The 23,044-nt window shown below is 51.7% G+C and overlaps 1 protein-coding gene across 2 annotated transcripts in view; it reads right to left on the reverse strand.

Moving 5' to 3' along the window:
• The window catches only part of Lrp1 (LDL receptor related protein 1), an 80,558-nt gene that overhangs the window by 40,245 nt on the left and 17,269 nt on the right, over positions 1-23,044 (reverse strand). The window contains exons 7-21 of one of the 2 annotated variants that reach the window (XM_008765393.3): positions 14,757-14,919; positions 14,427-14,649; positions 13,302-13,491; positions 12,859-13,002; positions 11,209-11,445; positions 9,889-10,069; positions 8,871-9,093; positions 7,736-7,937; positions 7,408-7,533; positions 4,249-4,389; positions 3,975-4,100; positions 3,505-3,621; positions 2,965-3,045; positions 2,275-2,325; positions 1,277-1,444 (exon numbers count right to left, since the gene is read on the reverse strand). In XM_008765393.3, the coding sequence (XP_008763615.1) occupies positions 1,277-1,444; positions 2,275-2,325; positions 2,965-3,045; positions 3,505-3,621; positions 3,975-4,100; positions 4,249-4,389; positions 7,408-7,533; positions 7,736-7,937; positions 8,871-9,093; positions 9,889-10,069; positions 11,209-11,445; positions 12,859-13,002; positions 13,302-13,491; positions 14,427-14,649; positions 14,757-14,919 (2,373 nt within the window). The remainder of the gene's footprint in view (positions 1-1,276; positions 1,445-2,274; positions 2,326-2,964; positions 3,046-3,504; positions 3,622-3,974; positions 4,101-4,248; positions 4,390-7,407; positions 7,534-7,735; positions 7,938-8,870; positions 9,094-9,888; positions 10,070-11,208; positions 11,446-12,858; positions 13,003-13,301; positions 13,492-14,426; positions 14,650-14,756; positions 14,920-23,044) is intronic. The other variant, NM_001130490.1, reaches the window with a different exon arrangement.

A 23,044-nucleotide genomic window follows, 5' to 3' on the forward strand; every position in this document is an offset into this window, starting at 1 on the left:
GAGCCTCTTGGTGCTGCCTCTCAGCTGGATGCATAATGAGTAATCCACAGTACCCAGTACAATGCTAACTCCAAGGCAGGGACTTCTAGCTGGAGGTTCATGGGCTGTGTAAGGCTTGAAAAAATATTTTTGACTGGTAGGTAAACTGTCAGCTGTCATGAGCTGAGCTACGATCCTTAAAAAGACACTGAACTCTGCATTCCACCTTGCTTGGCAATGCTGTCTCTATAGACTGGAATCTCTGGGGTAGGGTCTAATTAACACTACTAATGTTCCTATAAAAAGAAAAATGTGGACCCAGGGACAGACACACTTAGGGAAGACACTACGTGAAGAAGGCAGAGACAGGGTAAAGCCTCCTGAACAAAGGAAGGCCAAAGGTCTCTGAAGACACAAGGACCTGTTTTCCCTCAGGGCCTGGGGAGGAGCCAGCCCTGAATTCCCTGAATTCAGGACAGTTTGCTTTCTACTCCACACGCTGTGCGCTGTGCGGAGCACGCTTCCGATGCCTTAAGCACCTCGCCTGTGGTACTGTGCTACAGAAACGTTAGCAAACTGATAGGCCAGTGTTGAAGTACAGCACACTTCACAGGGAAAAAAAGTCAGCATTTCTGACTTTCCTTAAAGCCAGAGCCATCTTATATCAGCCCTCTTTCGTGGCACTGACAGGGTGGAGCTGAGACACCACCACCCACAGAGAGGACCTATGCCCTCTGGGAAACTCAGCCTCTCCCAAGGGGGCCTCATGATCTGGGCACTGGGAGCCTCCTCTCTGTCCTTGGCACTCTTTCTTCTTCCTTTCTGAGACAGGGACTTACTCCCTGGGCCAGGCCACCTACCGTCAGCAATGGATCCTCCTGTCTCAACCTCTCGTATGGTGGAATTATGGGTTTGAGCCACCAGACCTGACTCCCTGTCAATTCACCAATCCCAGACATATTCCTGTGTCCTGTTAACCGCCAAAGTCAGTGCTTTGCTGAGAAGTCTCAAGAGGCTCGCAGAGATTAGGTAACATGCCCAAGGCCAATCAGATAACTGCAGAACTGCATAGCTGGAACTGAGACCCGAGGCCACCCAACTGCCACGCCTTCAATCTAACAGTGTGTGGCAGTGACTCGCCCGCAACCTCCCTCTCCCATAACTGGGAGCCTCCTCAAGGATAAGAGATAAGCATTGGCCATCTCAGGGCGGTGACAATGCAATCTCAGGGCTCCTGGGTGGTGACAACAGTGGGGCAGATGGCCGGGTGGGCTGGACGCTAGTCCAGAGTGCTCACCCTGGTTGGTACAGTTTGCATGGGTCTCATCACTGTAGTCTCCACAGTCGTTGTCCCCGTCACAAGTCCAGTGCTCGGGGATGCATCTGCCACTGTTGCACTTGAACTGGGTACTGGAGCAGGAGTGACTGCAGCCGGCTTCGTCACTATTGTCTCCACAGTCATTGTCTGGAGGGAGGGAAGAAGGGGAGAGTGGAGGACAGGGTCAGCAGAGCAGCCTTTCTCTGACCCCAGCTTGGCCCACTCTGCCCCCTCCCATTCCCACCCACAGCCCGCCCCACCCCCGCAGAGAAAAATAACAAACAGAAAAGACACAGAAACTGCATAGATTGCAGCATGCACCATGGCCCACAGGGTCGGGGAGGCAGTAGGTGGGCTCCAGGAGGCCCCTCCCTGAGTCTCAGAAAGTTGGGGGTGGGGACATCCTTTGCAGCAGGATATGGGGACAGGAATGGCTTACTTTTGGGAGCTAGGGAGAGGTTCCTAAAGAGAGGAGAGGTTTGAGAGAGGAGGGGTCTGGAGTGTAGGTGAGAATGCTGGCTGGAAAGGCCTTTACTCAGCCACACACTGAGCTTGGCCATCACCGGACACTAGCACTGGGTGCTGGCTCACAGAGGCTTGCCTGCTGCTGAGGCTAGAGGACTGTTCTTCTGAAGTAGGTATCTGGGTGAGCATCCTGCCTCCCTAAGCCCTAGGGTAACTTCCCTCTGCACTCACTGACAGGACTCTTAAAGGTTAGCCAGTGCTCTCAGAGTGTAGTGTGTTCCTACCCACTTTTAACTGGCTTTGATTTTCTTCTCCCAGGTCTCGGCCTCCTCGGGGCCACCTCTGTCGCCTCTCTCCTCTCCTGCTTCTTCCCTGTCATAGCCACTGTCCTGCCTCTGCCTCTTTTGTCTGTGTGTGTTTCTGGCAGCTCAGGGTCAGGAAGCCTAGGGGACTGGGGAGACTGAGGCCAGCGGGGCTCTGGGGTGATGGTGCATGTGCCTCTATGCACTGACCGGCAGGCTCAGGACAGGTCTTTTCATCAGAGCCGTCCCCACAATCCTTCTCTGAAACACAGAAACCGCCAGGGTAACCATTGGCACTCGAGACACAGCACAGAGGAGGGAGACACGGTACTGACCCAACCCATCCTCACATGTGAAGCAGGGCTGTAGCCCCTGGGGTAGCACGGTACAACACAACAGCACACCAGACAGGACAGAGTCCGAAACGGCACACACAATAACCACTTGCATGTGTGCTTACACACACTGTGGCCCCTGTGGCTCAGGGATGACATCACCTGGTCCGTAGCTGACCTCCAGGTGTGCTTGCAAGCCTGAAGCCCAGAGCCTGGGGCATGCAGTAAGGACCTCAGGAGGCAGAGGATGTAAGGAGAAGAGGATGGGCTCTACACTCCTTGCTTTGCCCTCTGCCCTCACTTAACTTTCCTGCCAGAGGGTGGGCAGCTCTGTTCTGCTAAAGCAGAGGTGATAGCAATTGTAGGCCCCTCCTTCTGCCCATCTTGGTGCCCCTTGGTATTTCTGGCTCCTTCCTGTTTCTCCTAGCCAATCCCTCAGGGTTTCAGTGTACCACAGAGGAGCCCCAGCTTGAGTCTAAGATCTTGCCTGCCTGGGTGTGGCTTCTAGCTGTGGCTTCTGGCTTTCCTTAGGAATTACAGTAAGAGGAGGGAGGTAAGTTCTTACCGTTGTCACACCGCCAGTTGATGTTAATGCATCTGCCATTGTTGCAGGTAAACTGAGTCAGGGGGAAACAGGTGGGGTAGGCTGTCAGAGAGAAAGAGAAAGAACTGTTGAGTAGGACCCTCAAAGTCACTCGTTCTCCCGTTGAGAAGCAGGAGCCTTGGGGTTGGGGATTTAGCTCAGTGGTAGAGCGCTTGCCTAGCAAGCGCAAGGCCCTGGGTTCAGTCCCCAGCTCCGAAAAAAAGAACCAAAAAAAAAAAAAAAAAAAGAAAGAAAGAGAAGCAGGAGCCTTTAACAGAGACAGATGGGGGAGAGGGGCTGAGCTGGAAACAACTCATTCACCCATGCTAGGCATCAACACAAGCCCCAAGCCCCCCAATTCAACACTGTGGTGGTGGTGCTAATTATTCCCTGCTGCAGACAAAGGCCACAGCCACAACTTACTTAAAGCTACCAGGTACACAAGTTCTCCAGCCCCAACCCAAAAACTGCCCCTCCCCTCCCCTCCCCTCTGCAGGCCAGACTTTCTGCCATCCCCCTCACCGCATGAGGCTGACTCATCGGAGCGGTCCCCACAGTCATCATCAAGATCACAGGTCCAAGAGATAGGGATGCATCGGCCACTGGCACAGGAGAACTGGTTGGGTGGGCAGGTGCGCGCTGCGGGGCGGTGCAGATGCAGATGTTCATCATCCAGTCCCTCTCCTCCCCCATCGTCCTCTGCAACCACCTCCTCCGCCCCCGCCATGGTCTATTCTGTTTGAGATGTTATTCTCTAGTGTCCCGAATCACTAGATGGTGCCTGACCCATCTCCTGAGGGAATCTCTGGGGTCTTTGGGAAAAGCTCCCTCCGCGTTTTTCCTCATCTCCACCTAAAGTTCCATCTGTTCCCCTGTACACCCAGCTCCGTTGGTCTGTCCATCCTAGTAGGGAATGGAAGACCCCTACCTCCCGCCCAGGGTCTCTTCCCCTCTGGTTTGGATTCATGGGACTACGGTCCCTGACTCCACACCTGAGCACGTGGCATTGGACTCGTCCTCGCTGTTGCCACAGTCGTTATCCCCATCACAGAGCCAGCGGTTGGGGATACATCGGTTGTTCTCACATTTGAATCGGTCCGAGGGACAGGTGTGTTGATCTGGGACGGGGGAACGGGTCAGGGGTCAGTGAGAACAGACACTCTGTTCACTCGGGCGCACACCCTGAGTCCCACGACCCAGGGCCCAGTGTGGGCGCACATCCCAAGTCCAGGTGCCCGGCCCCCCGGGGTGGGAACAGTGACTCACGGCACAGTGCCGGGGCCTCATCACTGTTGTCCAGACAGTCGTTATCTCCATCACACTTCCAGCGCTCCTGGATGCAGCGGTTGTTGGCACAGGCAAACTCGCCCGGCTGGCACTGGGGTGGGGGCACGTAGGATGGGTTCGCTGTAGGCACCACAGGAGTGTGAGGCGGGAGGTCAGACCCAGGCCATGGGACAGGCACTAAAACCCCTGAACTTCTCTTCTGATTTACTGCTGATATGCTGCAGAGTAATTTTCCCACTACTTCATAATTCTCCATGAGCAAATTATTTGGTTCAATGTGGAAACTCTTTCTTAGGCAACACAGTCTACCCAGCTGGCAATGTCTGTACCTCCCTGCGGTCTGAGAGTAAAATAGTTCTCAGGAGCTACAACACAGGTCACAGAGATGTGCTTGGTCCACTGCTGACTCTGAACAGGCCCCTTGGTGTCATCTCAGGGGCCCCCAAGATTCTGTCCTGGAGTTCCTCTTTCACAAAGCCATCAACTCCACGATTCCACCTCTGGAGGGAAGACAGGCCCCCAGATCTCTGCGGGCTCCATTCTTCCCATCCCCAAAGGAGACACCTCCCCATCACCATCTGTCTCAGCATCTAGGCAGAACTTTGTCCATGTCACTGGCCACCAGGAGCCCAGACTGTGGTGTCAGTCACCCTGAGCTTTGCGTTCCCTTTCCTCACCCAATTTCTAAAACCTCTGCAGGGAGCCGTGGGTAGCCAGTGTTCTCTCCTTTCCTCAAAGTCGGCATGTGTGCACCTTGCTTGGCATAGCTGGTTCTTGGTTGTTTGCTTCTCCTTTCTAGAGACCAGTGTTGACTTTCTCAGGCCACTTAATCATGGCTAAGGATGCTCTGCTCCTGGTCCACTGTCACCTTCTTTACAACCATTCCTGCCTCTGTTCTTCTATTTTATGTTTTTTATTTTTATGTATGTGAGCACACTGTCACTTTCTTCAGACACACCAGAAGAGGGCATCAGAGTTGGTTGTGAGCCACCATGTGGCTGCTGGGACTTGAACTCAGGACCTCTGGAAGAGCAGTCAGTGCTCCTAACTGCTGAGCCACCTCTCCAGCCCCTGGCTCTATTCTTAATGATGCCAGTGTCCACAAAGACAGTTCTATTGCCCTGGCCCCTTTCACATCCTCTGCCAATGTCCTCAGCCTCCACTGACCCTCAGTCTTGTTCTCAGCCAGACACTGATCTCTACAGAACCTTTTTTCTTCCTTTTTGAGAGCAGATTTCACTGTGTAGATTTGACTGGCTTGGAACTCTCTGTGTAGACCAGGCTGGCCTGGATCTCACAAAGGTCCATACGCCTCTGCCCACTGAATGCTGAGATTAAAGGTGTAGGCCACTACATCTAGCTACTGACGCAGTTCACTCCGAGACCTGTGATAAAGTTATTCCAGCTATGGGAACATGTACGTACGTACGTGATCAATACAAAAGGGCTGTGGGGTCAGCCTTTTGGGCAGGGATGCCTGTGCTCGCTTGGATCTCAGTTTCATCCCTTATAAATAAAAATGTCCCCGCAGAGGTGTGTGAGAGGATAAGTAAGTTACTACACAGGAAATTCTGAAAACAACACATTGTCTGTGCTCAGGGAATGTTGGTTGTGATCATAAGAAAACAAAACCGAAAACCAGCACACATCAGCAGAGAAATGACTGAGTAAACAATGGGACGTTTACTAAATGGTACAGTCTGGCCACTAAAAACACTGCTTATGTATTCACAGTATACTGCGAGGCTATGGAAGCAGGGACTGGAAGAGCGTTACGGAGATATAGATGCACAGAGACATGTTGGGAAGGATGGCCCCTAAAATGGCCCTGCAGGCTGGTAGAATTGGGGGTGTTTTCTACATTCTTTGTTTTTTATACACTGTATGTTTACTCAGTTTTACAATGAGTACCTACTTTTATTTTGACCGTAATTGTGTATGTGATGCTGAGAATCGGATCTAAGGCCTTACCCAAGGCCAACATCTGTGGAACCCTTCTTGTGTTTAGTAGACCAAGGTTATTTAAATCATGAACTTAGGGGTGGAGAGATGGATCAGCAGTCAGGAAACCTGACTGCACTTCCAGAGGACCCAGGTTCCATCCCCAGCACCCACATGGCAGCTCACCACCCTCTGAAACTTTAGTTCCAGGGAATCTGGTGCCCCCTTTTGGCCGCTATGGGTCACACACAAAATAAAAACAAAATCATAAATGTAAGGAATTGAGGGTGTAGCCTGGTGGTAGAGTGATTATCTAGTGTCTATGAGGCACTGGGTTGATCCTCAGTACTTTAAAATAAGTAAGGATAACACACAGAGAGAATTCTGTGATGGGTAAAGAGGCAGGAGATATATGTACACACTGGGTGATGGCTAAGTATAAAACAGAACTACCCACCCTAGGGAAGAAAGTACCTTGTGTGACTTACCACAACATCACAGTCGTGTTCACTGATTGGATCTGGGCTTTTATTTCTCCTAATTCCCTTTTAAAATTTGTTTCATTTTGAGCTACAATATCCATGCTGGCCTGGAACTTGTAACTGGAATTTGTAATCCTCTTGCTTCAGCCTCCCCAGTGCTGGGACTCTAGGAATGTATACCTCACCTGGCTGGTTTACAGGATTTTTATGGTTTTACTTTATTTATTTATTTATTTATTTATTTATTTATTTATTTATTTATTTATTTAGACAGGGTATCACTCTTCAGCGCTGGTCGACCTGGAACTCAGTATGCAGACCATTCTGGCCTTATACTCATGGACACCCACCTGCCTCCGCCTCCTGAGTGCTGAGGTTAAGGAGCAGGCCCACTATCCCCAGCCTACAGTATTCTGAAATATTGTTATTTTACTCTAAATGATAGTTAAAGCTAAAACGAGTTAAGAATAGTTCCTTCCTTACGCAATGTCTCGCTCCTCATTCATCTGCCCTATCTTTGTGACCTTGGAACTACCCCACCTCCAATCCTCCTTCAGCCATAGAGCCTTCCCTGAACCCCTTCTATCCCTGTCAGCAACACAGGGCCCCCTCTTTGCTTCCTTGATCTCGACTGGGAACAAAGAGCACTCCCCTGCCCTCTGCCATTCTCCTGCTGGAGTACCTTCCCACCTCGCTCAGGCCAGGCCCCTCATACCCAGGCAGGTGACGCCATCCGCATCCAACACCTGGTCCTCAGCGCAGGCGCACTGGCGACTCCCCGGGGTGGCTAGGCACAGACTGCTGCAGCCTCCGTTATTTACCCGGCATTTGTTGGTACCCACTGCAGGAGAGGGCAGGACAAGGATGGGGCGGCAGAGTCAGGAAAGGAAGCACAAAAGTGAGGGGACAGAAGAGGAAGTCGGGAGAGGAAGATGTGGGAATAGAAGTGAATGGGGTGGGGGAGGGGCTTCTGGGAAGCCTAAGATATTAAAGCCTGGGGTCCCATCCTACAAACCCACTGTCCCCAGCCTATAAGGGAGCACCTTGCTGCTGCTGCGCGTCGTACATTCGGATCTCAAAGATAGGAGGTCGCTCGCTGCGCAGAAGGGTCACAGTGGGCTGTGCGCCTGCCACACCCCGCTCCAAGCGGTAGACACTGCCGCTCCGATACTCAGTCCAAAAGAGGTAGTTGCCGTGGTGACACAGGCCGAAGGCGTGATTCAGTTCAGGACCCTCGTATACAATCTAGGAATGGAGGGGATGTTTCTGAGGAGAGGAGGGCAAAGAGAGGTGCCCGAAGGACGACTAGAGGTGGTGCTGACTCCAATAGATGACCCAGAAAGGACACTGTCCATACGGTGCTCTCAAAGGGCCATTCAATACGAATGTCATTTATGTCTCATGTACGTGGGCGCGCGTACACACGTGCATGCACACACACACACACACACACACACACACACACAGAGAGAGAGAGAGAGAGAGAGAGAGAGAGAGAGAGAGAGAGAGCATTCAGTCATTAATTTCTCTACCTAGCAAGTTACTAGGATCTATTAAGGGCCAAGCTGTGACAGGTACTAAGAGCACCCACTGTCCCATGGAGGGCATTTGTAGAGAGACCTGGAGACAACATGCAAGAGAGAGGGAACAAGGAAGAGCTAGGGGTATTCCCCGGAAGTAAAGGCTTGGGGAGCAGAGGCCTATAATGATCTGGAATAATAAGCTATCTACTGTAGCTTGTTCAAAGAGTATTGAGGAGTGGTGGGGAGTAGGAGGATACACAAGACCATGGAGGTGCCCAGAGCTGTACTGTGAAGGGCCTGACGCACCAAGACAGAGTTTGGTCCACACACCTAAAGACAGTCACAGCCAATGGAGTGAACAAACATGCATACATGCTGTCCCTTGGCACCTTACATGTTGCTGAGTGACTACACTGGAGCGTGTTGTTTGTATGTGCACACACACAGAAATACACTCATAGGTGTGCTCGTGGGCAGTCAGATGCAGCTAGATAACCTCAAACCAGACAGCATACACAACATGCAAACACACATGTATAAAGAAGCCGCGTGTAAACCTGTAAGAAACACAAAGGCCTACACACACAGACACGTATAAGCTCAAGGAGTTTTCAGCATAGAAACAGGGTTAAACAATGTACACATGCCTGCCCACCTTCCGGTCTGTGCCATTGAGCAGTATGGTCTCAATTCGGTCATAGAAGGCATCCACCCAGTAGAGGCGCCCAGCTGGGATATCCAGGCTTAGCCCATTGGGCCAAAGCACTGTCTTGGAGGTGACAAAGATATCTCGGTGTGAGCCGTCCATCCAAGCCCTCTCAAGCCGCCCTCGCCGGCTATCCTTGGGGTCTTCCTCCCAGTCTGTCCAGTACATCCACCTGTGGGCAGTCACTGGTCAGCACCACATGGTCACCCTTGCCACAACCTCTTCTGCTGTGATTCCAATCATTCGGTGGTATCTTGGGCTCCTCCCAGGGGTTTCTCTGAGCTGTTTATCTCTGAACCCCACATCACACCAACTCAGGCCACCATCCAGCAAACACCCGATGAACAGCCACTGTAAGCAGGTGTGCCTCTGGTATCCCAGGATGCACCAGAGACCAAGGTTCCCCATGCCTTGGGAGCTCACATCCCATGAGAAACAAGTTGTTCAGGAAGGTTGTGTTGGAGTGATAAAATCAGGAGGAAAATTAAAAGTGGGGCTGAGAGAATCCAGGCAGCAAAGGTGGGGTGAATGGGGGTTGAGGGGAAGTGGGCTTCTCTGAGACCTGCTGAACAAGAAACCAAACAGTGCCGGTAGGAATCTGGGAGTTTCAGACAGCAAAGGATGGGAAAAGAAGTTCTGGGTGAGAGAAGGAAAGACATTGGCAAGCAAGAACTGCACAGACCCAAGGGCCAGGGCGGCTCAGGGCCAAGGGGAACCAGGAGAGAGCTCTGTAGGGGAGCAGCAGCACAAGCAGACTTCCGGTGTGTGTGTCAGGGTTTTGTTCTCCCTGCTCAAGATGGACAGACGGACACATGCTTTTTTCAGCCTCCCATTCCTGCCTCTGTAGCCTGCTTGCCTCAGTCACACACACACCCCACCACCACCTCCCGACTTTCCTGTTTCCTCCCCAAGTCCTCTGAGATATAGAGATATACACACTCCCACCCCAAGGCCTGGGCAGACTCACCCATTGAGTGGATCCACTACAATGGCCCTGGGGTGTGTCATCTTGCCCTCGATTAGAGTCTTTCGTGTCTGGGCAGCTTTCTCCAGCCTGGCCACACTAATGGTCTTCTTGGGGCCGTCATCAGTCCAGTAAAGGTTGTCCCCCATCCAGTCTACAGCTACGCCCTCCACGTTGTGGATGCCTGTGAGGGTGTAGGGAATGCCTGGAGGTGACCCTTAAAGGACACATGAGGCAGGGAGGGATGGTGGCCAGGCAGGGGGAATCAGGATGGGTGTCCAGGTGCCCTGAAAGGTGGGCAGATGGGGGAGGGAGGCTGGGGAGGGATGGAGAAGACTCTTTTGGATGCCACATGTCCGTAGCTGCTTCAGTTTTGAAAACAGCGTGGGGCAGCCAGGAAACTACGTGACTGAGGTGAGCTCTGAGATGAGGGCATGTCTGGACCTGCGCTTAGGTGGACAGCCAGGGCAATACACACTGGCTCCTTGCTTGAGTATGACGCCACCACCCTGGGTCTAAAAGCCCTGAGCTCACAAAATGAATAAATTAGGAAGTGGATTTTCCCTTAGCCAAAGGCTTCAAGTGTCCCCTTAAATAGCAGTTCCCCTGTAAAGGGATCCCCAACGTCTTCCTGACCAGGAGTTACTCTTGATTTCCACACAGTCTTATGATTGCTGACTGCTGAGGTTCTCTGAGTTGCACAGAGGGTGGGGAGCAAGCCAGATTGACTGGTTAAGGAACCAGATCTTGGGGCCCCAAAATACAGATCTGAGGTAAAATGCACACAGCTCAGAAGGCCCCATGGGGATGGCTCTACTGCACAGTGGCCCTGCCAAAGTAGGTCAGAGGGAGAGGCAGGCCGTTTTCTCAGGCCACATAAAGATGCAGGTTTCTGTGGCTATGAGACCTAGTTGCACACACTGTGAGCATTTATACTTGTGGATGGGCCCTGTCTGACGCGCCAGGCCCGGCTCTGATTCAGGGCCTATGGCTTCTTCTGTCTGTATGCTGCACACAGCTCCAGGGCTCCGAGCCAATGGCAGTGAGACCCTGAGTTTTCCCAAGGGCTGGCAAAGACAGCCCACACTGCCTAACCCATCCATCCATCCTCCTAACTCTTTCTGGCTTAGCCAAGAAGGGGGTCACACAGGGGTCAACCTGTCTATCCCCTCATCTCCATGCCAACCAGCCCAGCCAGCTAGTCAGCAGAAGACTCTTCATGCTGTGAGGGAGCAATTGAAGCCTCTGATGTCTTCCCGGCTGCTGCGGGCATCCCTCAGGGGCGCTTCCTTCCCACATACCTCCCACCTCTGACGCCCTTACCGTCCTTCAGGATGGTCTCTCTCTCCGTGCCATCAATTTTCTGGCGGCCAATGAGGTAGCTGGTGGTGTCAGCAAAGTAGATGAAGCCAGTCTCAGCGTGGAAGTCCAGAGCCCGTGGATTCATAAGGTTCTCGATGGGGATCATGTGCTCATCTGGGACCTTGGCTCCCATGTCCATGCCTCGGATGATGCCTGGCCGGCCCTTGCCATACACGAGGAACAGCTCATGTTCAGGTTCTAGGGCAGGTACAAAGGGAACAAAGTTACACAGACACACATGTACTTGAGTGCGCGTATACACACACACACACAAGCACAAGCGTGCACACCCAGACACACATGCACTCACTTGCATACACACAGATACACATGCACTCGCGCGCGCGCGCACACACACACACACACACACACACACATATACTCACATACACAAAGCACAAGCATGCACACACAGACACACATGCACTTGCTTGCACACACACAGACACACACAGACACACATGCACGTACATACACACATGTATACACACATGCATACACTCAGACATACATGCACTCGAGCACACACATGCACACACACACAAAGGCACAAGCATGCACACACAGACACACATGCACTCGCTCACAAACACACATTCATACACACAGATACACATGCACTCACACACACATGCATACACACAGAGACACACATGCATATACACACACACACACACTGCACATGCATGTATGCACACATTCACACGCACACATGGTCATCACCCAACTTGGAATCTGGGTCTGAGGTGCTGCAGTGTGTTGGCTGGGCTGGGTCAGGAGACGTGGCAGGAGAGCAGACAGGGCTCTGAATCACTCACAGAAAATACAGGATAACATGCTCCACCCTAGTCCTAGGGTCACTGTGTGATGGGGATTTGACACGAGCAGCCTCGGGTGGGAAACTGGAGGAGGGCGGCTTGTTTTTACGGTAACACCCACCACTCAGGAGTGAACTTCAGGGCCTGAAAGGCATGCTTTCGGAATACGCTGGTACCTGGTCACTCACTACCACTTCTGCCACTATGCTAGCCTAAACCACATCACTCTGACCCATGCCATGGACATAGCAACTGGCTTCTTCCCTCTTGCCCAGCGCAGCATAAACTTATGCAGGATGAACCCAATCAAGCCATTTCTGTCCACAGCGCCCATAAGCTTCTCATCCCAGTGAGAAATTCCTTCATCTCCCTTCACTTACATCACTCTGCCTCACCCGTCTGTCTTCTCAGCACGCCACACCCTACACTGGCCTCAGAGCCTTTGAACTATAAGGTCACTCCTCCATAAATGGTCTCCCAGCAGTCATGTGGCCACCTTATTTCATCAGCAGAGAGCTTGGCTTAGATATATCCTCTGACTGTCATTATGGTTCCTCTGTCCCCTCACACCCTTCACTGCCTGAACACTGTCAAACACCCAGGGTGCGTTTACTAAATACTCATAGAACGGATGAACCAAACGTGTGCTAGGAACATCGCTGCTCTTGGCTGCGGGTCCCTTATGTCTCAGCTTTGTTTCTCTGCATCTGGGCAGAGGCAGTGGGTGACAGGGGATCGATCGTCTGCGGACCCACCCCTATCCCCAGCAGGCCCAGCTCTCCCTGATACTCACTCTTGCAGGATTTCCCGTCACTTCCCAGACTGAAGCCAGACCGGCACCTGCAGGTCCTTGCCTTGTGGCTGTTGGCCAGCAGGCAGATGTCAGAGCAGCCTCCTGGCTTCCCATACTGGTCATTCTCACAGGCATGACTCCGCACTGGGGGCAGAGGAGAGAGCAGTCAGCACCCTTCAGGGCTCTGCTCAGGTCACCAGGGGGGCAGGAGGGTGTCTGGTCTTTTTCCATTTTAGGATTTCGAAGCCACAGAACTAGTAGCCACTGCCTTGCCACAACTCAGGCATAAGGGAACTTGGGTCGTGGAGAAGCAAGGATGTCTATGGCGAGGAGAAGCCAGGGTTGGTAGGTTGGGGCAGGTGGAAGGATCTGTAGAAGACCTGAGCTTACAGCGCTGTTGGGGTGAAGCCAACTTTGGGGGTGCTTTGGAGGAGACCGCTTACCTCGGGGCTGGCGTCGCTGGTGATAGATATGCAGGGCACCGCCCTTGTCCACACGGGTGACCACCTGGTACTCGGTACTGTTGAACCGGTTCACTCGGATCACGCTCGTCTTCTGCTGGGTGTTGGCGTTGTCTGAGTTGGTGGCGTAGAGGTAGTTCTCAAACACAGTCAGGCCATAGAGGTGCTCAATCTGAGACGGCAGGCGGTGTTGGTCAACAAAGGCTCCCTTCACCCCAGCAGGCCTGTGACTGCCACCCAGACTCCATCATCTACTTCCGAACCTTCCCCTCTAGTTTCGTTTAACCTGACACTAAACTCGACTCCTGCATTCTGGAAATTTCTGTTTGTCTATCTCCCATTCATTCTTTACAGAACTGGAGTTTGCAAAGAGGTGACAAGCCCCTCTACATTCTGCCTCTGTGGTGACACTGCTATCCAGCACTGGATGTGCTGATCACTGGACCATCCTACCACTGAGGAAAGGAAAAATGCCCCTCGAAGAATTAAGCTCCCCTCAAATGACTTAGACTCAGATCCTAACCTCTGTTCACAGAGACTACTCAGCTTGAGTGCAGCTTTGTGGGGACTGAGAGCCCACTCATGCCCCCAAGGAAGCCTACAGGGGCCGGTTGCTTGAATTTGCCCAAGATAAGGGGTCTGCCATGAGACCTTTAAGGTTAAACCTGGAAGAGTTCCACGCAAAGCCCCAGGGACGGCTGCTCAGGCAAGCTACTCCACAGTGGATGTCCATGCTGAGCAGCAGGACTTCCTGGCTGGGTTCGAGAGTTGTTCCCAGTTGTGTAACCTCTGGCAAATTACCAAACATCTTTGAACCCCACTTTTTTGTCAACTGCCTACCCATCTCCCAGGGGTTATTTTAAGCCTCGAATAAGAAAAAGGAAGTAAAAGGGTGTCTTTAGATGACTGTTCCCATCAGAATGGGAAGCCATATCCTTCCTCTCTGACACATTCCTGCTGGTTCCACCAGAAGACATGGGCTGGTTGACTCCGCTCTTTCTACACTCACCGGGAGCCCTAAAGATCAGTTCCCTGAGTGTCTCCTCCTCACCAGAAGACTCTGGTTGATGGTTCCCCAGGAATAACCTCAGACAAAAACCCCCTTACCAGGATGCCTTGGATGATGGTCTGCCGGCCCTTTCCTTCATAGTCTACCACCTCGATATAGTCAAGGTAGGCGTCCGCCCAGTACACGAGGCGGCTGACCAGGTCCAGGGTGATGCCATGTGGAAATACAATCTTGCTATCGACCAGCTTGGTGCGGTTCTGTCCGTCCATGTCACAGCGTTCCACCTTTGGGATCTGCCCGTAGTCAGTGAAGAACACCTTCCTGTGGGTGCATACATGTTAAATGGGGTGCAGGCACTGGGACTCCATTTCCCATTATAGCTTCTGCCTCCTCTTTCAAGAGTCAGAACACTAGCCTGCCACTCTCACCCCATGGCAGGGTCCAGGGCGATGCCTTTGGGATTGTAGAGCTCCAGGTCCAGCAAAGTGACACAGGTGTCCCCATTTCGGTTACAGACAAAGATCCTGTCATCGATGTCATCCACAAAGTAGAAGTTCCCAGTCAGCCAGTCGATAGCCATCTGCTCAACGTCTGGAGAATGGAGGAGAGAGAGAGAGAGCTATGTGGGACAGGCCCACCCACAGGCATCTATTCCTCCGGTGAGCTCGCCTTCTCGGGACCTGGTCCTCCCCCAGGCAGCTGCAGCCACCTTCCCCGGAGCTCTTGTGGGTGTTAGCGGCAGAGACAGTCACACTTTGATGCTCTTTATGCTTCCAAGTATCTTGTCTCTCCAAATAGAAGTCTCCAAATATACTCAACCCCCAACCCCAGCCCCCAGCCCGGGCTCAGCACTGTCATAAGCAGGACTAGGTAAATATTGGCTGACTCACTGACTAATTCTAATCCAGCCCTCAACAGGAAAGTGCTATCTTGCAGCAGTTCAGGCCTACCGGCTCACCCCAATATTTTCTTTTTAACCTGCTTTCACTTGAGAAAAGTGTATGCTAACTAACCAAAACAGCATATATCTTTGGTTTGGGCCTGATTTATATATTCCCTTTACATGGTTAAGTCTGATTAGTTCACACTAACAAGAAGTACCGGCTGGAGGCTATGTGTGTTGCATAAAATTAAAGAAAAAAATACTGGAAAGTAGAATGTTCATAAAGGAACTCAGCCTGGGAAAAAATATCAAGTCCATACGGCACAAGATGGTGGCCCAAGGCCGGGGACCAGTCACGAGTCACACTCTTTCTTGCCCTTATGACCCTGTTTCTTCCATGTTAGTACTTATTTCCCTCTCATCCCAAGGAAGCACAGAAGGAATGGGAACTGAAGTACAGAGAGTCCAGGAGGAGGCAAAAATAGGACTCTGGAGATAAACCAGGAGACACAGAAAGAGGAACTTCCTGACTGCTACATAGCAGCTACTACGGTCACTCTGAGCAGTGAAGGGCCACAGGAGGGCCAGGCAAGGACTGGTGGAGGTCTTGGGACAAGGACAACTGTTGGCAGCCTTCCCAACACAGCCCAGGCTTCCATGTCCCCTGCTGGCCCCTTTCAAATACACCCTTGGAAGACATGCAGACCTAGACAGTCCTAAGGCAGAGACTTTTATCTGCACTGTTTCAAATGTAGGTAGACATCTTTTTACTACTTGCCTCTGGCTGAAGCTTGGCCTACACTATCATCAGGACTCAGCCCTGAAGGGAACACTGCCACACTGCCACAGGTACAATGATGACTCTGGTCAACTCCTCCCTAATCCCCCTTTCTCCTCACAGGGATCCAGGAGCTGTTTCTTAATAGTGGGAGGGGTGCAGGGGACAGGAATGTGTCATCCGGGGAAGTTAGCTGGCTGGCTGGGGCTACTGAGTCAGAGTCACGGGACTGAGGACCGAGAGGGGGTGGGGGAAGTAGTCGCTAGAGGTTCGCTCACATAAATGGCTTCCTCTTCAGGTCCCCTCTGGTAAACCCCACCCTGAACTAAAGAAAAAGGTCACAGGGATGAAGTATTACCCCCTACAAGTGCTGACACATTCCCAAAACCAGCTACTCTGTCCTCTGGGCTCCCAAGCCTGTTCCACATTGGGGAGCAGACCAGGAGAGCATGAGGAAGACAAGGGTCATAGAGACAGAAAGCTCAGTGCAAGCGCGCGCGCACACACACACACACACACACACACACACACACACACACACACACGAAGCCCACTGGGCCACCTCCAAAGGAAACTGAAGTCCCAGAGAAGGGACCTTCCTGCAGCCCCAGGCAGCCAGCAGGGCAGCTGAAATCAACAGGGCTCTGTGCCCTTTACTTGGTGGCCGCTGCAGGGGTCTGGGGGCCACTGGCATGTGTGCAAAATTCATCAGTCAAATCTGTTTTCCTAGCACCAGCTGGCACAAATGGCCTTCTCTCCAACTTCCTCAGGCTTCCCTGAGTCACTGCCCAGCCCTGGGACTGGCAACACCCTGGCCCTGCTCACCCATCCACCCTTGGCACGAGGGAAAGAGGAAGAAGCCTACAGAGAGCCGATGCCCTGCTCCCAGATGCTGCTCCAAACGCAGGCCAAGCCTCAAGATGGGGGGAACCTGAGTGGGAGCCTCTCTCCTGGCTTGTGTTCCCTCCCACTTCTGGGAAAGAAGGGTAGTGACAGCCCTTGTTCTCATGTGTCTGCCCTTGGCAGGGCTCCCCTCACCTCCCCAAAGGCCAAGCAGGGTCCCATTCAGCAGACCTGACTGTGGATTTGGCGAGAACCAGCATCCCTAGTCAGCCTGGCCTCCCCTTTGGTATTTTTGCAGCTGGAGATTATTAGTCTCAAGCAAAACTCCTTTGTTACCCAAGCCCACTCCACCACATTATTTTCCTCTCTCCTAAAGTTCAGATTCCTCTGCTCCCTCCCCGCACCCCTCCCCCCGAATCCCCAGCCACAGGCCACTACTCTATAAAGCTGTGCAGAGAGACTAGGGCATTCTGGGAAGGGACATCATCATCTGAGATGCTGGCCTTGGTCCTATAGCTTGGGGTTCAGGTGGAGCCTTGGGCTTTTGCCTACAGGAGCCACAAACCTAGACGGGTTGTGGGCATAATTGGCAAGCTAGGCACGATGACAAACATTTATATGTGATCCCAGAGGTGGGGGAAGGAGAGTCAGGAGTTTAAGGCCAGCCTTGACTACACAGTGAGTTCCAAGGCCAGCAGGGGTGACATAAATCTTTGTCTCAAAAAAAAAAAATCCAAAAAGCAACAAACAACAAACAAAACAAGCAAACAAAAAAACCGGCCGAGGCTGGAGAGATCGCTGCAGTTAAGAACACTTGCTGCTCTTCCAGGGGACCTGGGTGTAGATCCCAGCGTCTACATCGGGTGGCTCACAACTGCCTACACCTCTAGCTCCATGGCATCTGCACACACGTGATGCACATAAACCCACACAGGTGCACATATAGTCACATGACCTTAAAATGAACACATAGATCTAGAACAAACAAGTTCGTCCACCCAACCAAACTCAACCAACAGGATAGCAAGAATCCTGAAGGTTGTGCCCCGCACCCCCCAGGGCTGATCTAAGACAGGAGCAGCTCTGATAAACCCAAGGAGGAGGACTGTGGTGGATGGTGGTCTGGTGTTGGAGTTGGGGCAGGAGAAGGGCTTAGGACTTAAGAAGGATGAATGAGTCAAAAGGTAAGACCACAGCCTGATTGCATCATCAAAAAGGACTTTCAGTTCTGGGCCTTAGAATAGACCCGGTGAGTGTTTCCAAGTGCTGAGCTCCCCTTGCAGCCCCGGACTCATCAGCTGGTGGCGCACATACAACTCCAGTCCTTCTCAACTTCTCCATCATCCACATTGCTCAAGAGAGATTTCTTAAATATGAGCTGCTTTCCCAGAAACACAGCCACCCCCCACCCCCCAGCAACCTCCCGAGATCCTAGCTTCAGTCACATGATTCTGGTCGCTTTCTGTAAACTAAGGAAATCTGGGTGCAGGAAGGGGGGGTCTCTATATCTTGAGAATCCATATGCCCAGAGATTATAGAACATGCACCAAGTCCCTTTAAGATGAGAGAACCCCACTTCTGCATTAGCTACGCCCCCAGAGAACATACTCAGTGCTGGTCCTTATTCTAATTTCTTTTACCCTACTTCCCGTGCTATGCTCTGCCCTGGGCCCGGCTGGGCTCTGAACATTGGTCTGAATCTTGGTTCTATCACTAGGTAAAGTCAAAAGCAGCACAGGGCCACTCCGTCCATGTCACCTTCTTCCCTAACCCCAATCTTCCCTACCATCTCCATCAACCTGCGGCGGTGTCCAGAATTAAGGTAGGCAACAGGGTGGGTGTGTGTGCCGAAACTACTGTCCTTATTCCACACTGGCTCTGCTGAGAAACTTTCCCCACAGAGTGGAGCTTCCCACAATGGAAGGAGTTCTCCCTACATGGAGGAACTTCCCCCTGTGAAAAGGAGCTTTGCTTGCACAAAGGAACCCTCTGTGTTGGAACTTGACCTCCTGCGAGTACCTCTCCTTGTCACAGGCTCCGGTGACCCCAGGAGCTCCTGTCGTTATGAAGTCCACCTGACTGCAGATGCGGGAGACTGGGTATTATCTTACATTTCCTCCCAAGTGCCAGACACGCACATATCGATTGGATTAACAAATGTTTACTGAATGCCGATTCCTCCCCTCAATTGTCCCAGAGTCAGAGCAGTCTTCCCCTTCCCTGCTCTGGCCTTGGAATGCCAAGGACCTTGGCAGAGGACAGTCTGCAGTCCCACTGAGGGCCTGGCTAAGTGAGGCGGGCCTGGCTAAGTGAGGCGGGCCTGGCTAAGTGAGGCGGGCCTGGCAGGCTTTACTAAATAACATGGCCTCATGTTCCTGTTTGCTACCAAATCCTGACTTCGGCTCTTGCTTGTTCCACCAGCAAGTCCAGAACTTACCCGTAACTTATTCCCTGACCGCCCTTCCTGCTCTGGTTTATACACCCAGCTGGGATCCCATGGATGAAATCCTGGTTTCTGCTCTGCCTGACTTACGGTCTTTGCATGATTGAGAAATTCTCACTGGGCTCTGAAATGTCTGTCTTGCTTAAGTTACTTCCTCTGGATTGAAAACAGGGAGGACAGAGCTGGGGTAGGCTGGCTCGGGAGGCAACTTCAAGGAGACAGCGGGGGAGGAGAGGACAAGGCTGGATCTGGGCCCAGAGACACAGGGCTGGTGCTGGCCAGGAGAAGCAAGAAAGTGCTGTTAGTGACTAGGAAACTGAAAGGGGATGAGAAGCCAAGGAGCCAGGGTGAAGGGGTCCTGGGCCAGCGGATAGAACTCTGGAACTGGTCCATCTGGGTGTTTTGTGTAGTTTTCTCGTTCAGGTAGGGTCTCACTGTGTAACTCAGGCTGGCCTGAAGCGTACTAACAGCCCTCCCATGTTGGGACTTTGGGTTTGAGTTAAGGTGCCCAGCCTCTGAAGTATTCCATAAACAGTATGGGACAGAGAAAAGGAAAGGACACACCCCCACTCCCCCTTCGGTTGATTGCAGACGCAGAGCATCAGTCTTTTATTTGCCTGCCCTCTAGAAAAAGCACGACTCCATTTCCTGTTGAGATTTTTAAAACACATCTACCCACTCCACCTCCCAAAAAGGTGGAGAGGAGGGGGAGAAAGTTGGTCAGCTGGGCTTGGGGACTTGTTTTGCAACCCTGGTGCCTGCAACATATAGGTCTTTTTTCTAGGCCTTCCTATCTCATGCAGGAAGGAAACCCCAGAGACCTGTAAACCCCTCTAGACTCCCGTCTCACACAGTACAATGCAAAACAACCTCATCAAGGGCAATTACCTCCCAAGCCTCTATTTGTGGCTTCACCTTCCCAAAGTCTCATCCTTCTTACAATGGCCATGTCCTCAGGAGAGGAATGGGATCACATCAGAGCCCTTCAGCTGAGGAATTTAAGCTGGGGAGGGGAAAAGTGTGGGGGCTCAGCAGGCTAGACCACTTGTACTGCTCAGGGCACTTAAGGAGTTGAATGGGAAGGCCATGTCTGGGTTTATCAGGCCTGTTAACTCTCTTGGGATTCAGTTTCAGAACTTTAGCCTTTTGTGTATCACTTTCAAAATATTTATGTGTGTGTGTATAGTTTATGGTATTACTTATTTACAATTTTATATATCACGGATTAAAAACTGGTCATGGTGGCTTACACTTACAATCTCAATACTTGGAAGGCTGATGATGAAAGAGAACTGTCACGAGTTTGAGGCTAGCCTGGGCTATAGAGTTTTTAAAAATTCATTAATTAGACCGGACGTTGGAGGTGGTTGGTCCGTGAGAATTGATGGAGGAGATTCGAGGTGAAGTGGGAAAGCACGTGGTGAAATATGGTCCTGAGAGCTTGTCTAACTTTACAGGAGCAGTGGTGACGGCCACAGGCCCGTCTGGCGGAGCCGGGGCTCCCCCGGAACGGCGGGGCGGGTGGACTGCGCAGGCGCGGCCCGGCCTGCACGGGAACCCGGACTGTCTTGACCCTACAACTGCGGTGTAATCGGAATGCTCATTAAACATTCACCCCATTTGCCAACGGCTGTAAGTGCGTTGTCTTAGAGAGCAATAGTAGCTCTGGTTTTCTTAGGCTTTAAAAAAACCAGCCTTGCCACCAGCCATGCTGTTGTCGCTTAAGAATGAGACCTTTAGGGGTTGGGGATTTAGCTCAGTAATAGAGCGCTTGCCTAGCAAGCGCAAGGCCCTGGGTTCGGTCCTCAGCTCCGAAGAAAAAAAAAATTCATTAATTAGGGATGGAGAGACGGCTTAGACAGCAAAGTGTTATGCATTGGCTCACGAGGACCTCTATTCTATTCCCGGCATCCACTTTAAAAAGCGAGTTGTTGCTAGATGTAGTGTTGGTGGCTGACACATGCCTTTAATCCTTTAATCAGAAGCAGGCAAATCTCTGTGGGTTCAAGGCCAGCTTGGTCTACATACCAAATTCCAGGCTAACCAAGGCCATACAGCAAAACTCTGTCTCTACAGTAATTTTAAAAGGTGATCCTGGTAGTGCATTCTTGTCATCCCAGCACCAGAGAGGTAGAAACAGGAGGACGCTGGGGTACTGCTGACCAGCCAGTCTACCTCAGTTGGCAAGCTCCAGGTCCAGTGAGACCTCACCTCCAAAACTAAGGCAGAGGCAGGGCTGAAGCAACGATCAGCGATTAAGGACACTTGCCAGCCTTCAGTAACTGTCCCCAGAGGGTGGCTCACAGTTATCTGAACCTCCAGTTCCAAGGGATCTGCTGCCCTTTTCTGGCTTCCTTGGGCACTAGGCATGCATAGACATACACGCAGGCAAAACGTGCATACATATGAAATACCAGTTTATAAGGCAGAAGGGTGCGGAGGAAAATACCTGACATCGGCTCCTAGCCTTTGCACGCATGTGCACGCGCTTGCATCTATGCACAAGTACAAACACATACGTGCACCAAGAAATAAAAAATAAAATCATTTTCTAATGATAGCATCAGATAAGGGCACAACCATAAAGCAGAACTTTACAGCTGGGGACCAGAGGCAGGAAGGGTCAGATGTTTAAGGCCAGCCTTGACTGGGTAACAAGTTGGGGGTCCAACCTGGGATGCACGGGATCCTGTCTTTAAAACACACAGTGAATTCTGTTAAGAGGGCCACTGAGCTGACTTAGCGGGGAAACTGCAAAGCTTGATTCCCTGAATTAAACCCCAGGACCCATGCAGTGAAGGGCTCTCATGTGTTGGCTTCTGGTTTCCACATGTGCACCATGATTCACGGGTGTGTGTACGGGCGCGCGCACACACACACACACACACACACACACACACACACACACACACACACACTAGGTAATTAATAAAATATAAAAAAATTAAAATCTTTAACAACATTTTTTTTAAACTTGTGCACACTGAAATGAACACAACGTCTCTGGAGAAGAGATGACTGAAAACTCTTGAAAACAGAGAGATTACTTATGTTCTTATCATTTTTCTTGAGTAAGGATCTTGCCGTACTAAGATGTGGGCTCCAGAGGTTTCTCTGTCTCAACTTCGAGTCTCTTTTCCTTTTTCAGTACTAGTGATAGAACCCAGCCTGCCATGAGCCACACTCCCAGCTCTCTCCCCTTCTTTTCTGGCCTCACCCATTCAGGTCTCTCAGTCCATTAGGCAGAAGAGAAGGTGAGGCTGGGCTGAGGTGGGAGAAGAGACAGCCACACCAGTCTAGGCCAGTGTAGCCATGGGCTATGGACTTAGCAGACTGTGTTGTCTGAGGGAAGAGGTGATGGGCCTGGTGTGTGGGTGGCGGGCCGGCTTACAGGGCCTTCAGGATGCAGAGCAGACCAGACCCCATGCTTCAGGACCCATGTGAACAGGCCCCTTCCCGGCTTCCTTCCTTCTCTATATCTATTTCTGTTTGCAGAGGTTTCTCTGAAACAGGCTTCCCCCATCTCCACACACCAGGAGGCTGTCCTCACTGGCTCCCTCTTCTAAATCATGAGATATACATCCCAACCTCCTGACCCCCACTTCCCACAGCACTACCCTGCTTTAGACATGTTCCCAGGGGTCCCACAAAGGTCCCAGTCACAGAGAAGGCTGGGAGGATCGAAGGGGGAGCTGTCAGGAGGACAGAAGGCAGGAGGCAGTGGACTTTTCCTTCATCCTCCAGGGAGCTAATTATAGGACAGCAGCCC

The sequence above is a fragment of the Rattus norvegicus genome, chromosome 7, assembly GCF_036323735.1.
Source record: "Rattus norvegicus strain BN/NHsdMcwi chromosome 7, GRCr8, whole genome shotgun sequence".
Taxonomy (NCBI): domain Eukaryota; kingdom Metazoa; phylum Chordata; class Mammalia; order Rodentia; family Muridae; genus Rattus; species Rattus norvegicus.